Below are 1,098 nucleotides of genomic sequence, written 5' to 3' on the forward strand. Positions count from 1 at the left end.
ATTTGTCAGCAGGAAACCTTGGTGTAAAATAATCTCTTGGAAAATAACTACTAAAACATTGTCCTGCTGCCTCATTTCAAAACTACTAAAATTATAGTTAGACCTGGTGGGCATTTGTGTCCCAGTAGGCAGAAGATTGTCATATTTTGGAAACCAGGGATGAGTCACAGCAGAACTATACTTTTCTGATTGTTTCTATTGCAACGGAAGATTTTTTTCATCATAAAAGTCAACTTTGCACCTTGTCAAAGTGTCTGGAGGCAGGCCGTACATACATGCATTCCTATTTAATAAATTAGAATAATATCACAAATTCCATTGATTTTAGGAACTTCATMACTAAGCGACACTCATAGATCACCTACAAACAGATGGATGTTTGAAAAATCTTTTATTTCTGTTAATTATGATGATTTTCYACTTACAGCTATTGACAACATGACATTTAAAATTTGAATWTTACATCAGACCAATAAAAACCTATTTATATAGAAATGTGAGCTTAGTGAAAAGTATAACATTTTGCTTAAAAGTTATTTTCAAAACGTACTTTTAGTCTTTAGTCTACATTATAACTTATTAAACACAAACATGCTCATATATATGCATATATATGTATACAAAACTGAATTAAAGTGATGTCATCATTAAACTTTATTTATTGACTCACTGCAGATTACCGACGTACATATTTTTTTATCATAGCGTTAATTACTGGATGTCTTTTGTGAACATCAGGTGTGTTTCCAGAGAAGTGTGGCTACAGTATGTTGGCGTCAGGCTGCAGTATCTGCAGAGTGACGATGAGCCTGATGGCTTTTCTGAACCAGRGGTAGAACAGGGCGTAGATCAAAGGGTTCAGACAGGAGTTAAAATAAAAGACAAAGATCAAAAACGAGGCATACGCAGTGCTGGTCACATTAACCTCAACAACGRAGTAACTGTATTACAGACAGTTACACATTAGATACACCACAATGAGAAYGCCCAGAGTCCTGGCTGCTTTCACTGAGCAGTGAAGCGTGACGGCCGTGACGTGGGAGCGCATGGTGCGGGCCTGAGACACGGCCGCCACGAACACACAAGAACACGATAATC

General features: G+C 37.1%; 1 protein-coding gene across 1 annotated transcript in view; it reads right to left on the reverse strand.

Moving 5' to 3' along the window:
* Positions 1-760: 760 nt before the first annotated feature.
* LOC108166978 (trace amine-associated receptor 4-like) overlaps positions 761-1,098 on the reverse strand; it is a 5,758-nt gene continuing 5,420 nt past the window's right edge. The window contains 1 exon segment of the mRNA XM_017309199.1: positions 761-941. Coding sequence (XP_017164688.1) covers positions 761-941 — 181 coding nt within the window.

The sequence above is a fragment of the Poecilia reticulata genome, linkage group LG2, assembly GCF_000633615.1.
Source record: "Poecilia reticulata strain Guanapo linkage group LG2, Guppy_female_1.0+MT, whole genome shotgun sequence".
NCBI lineage: Eukaryota > Metazoa > Chordata > Actinopteri > Cyprinodontiformes > Poeciliidae > Poecilia > Poecilia reticulata.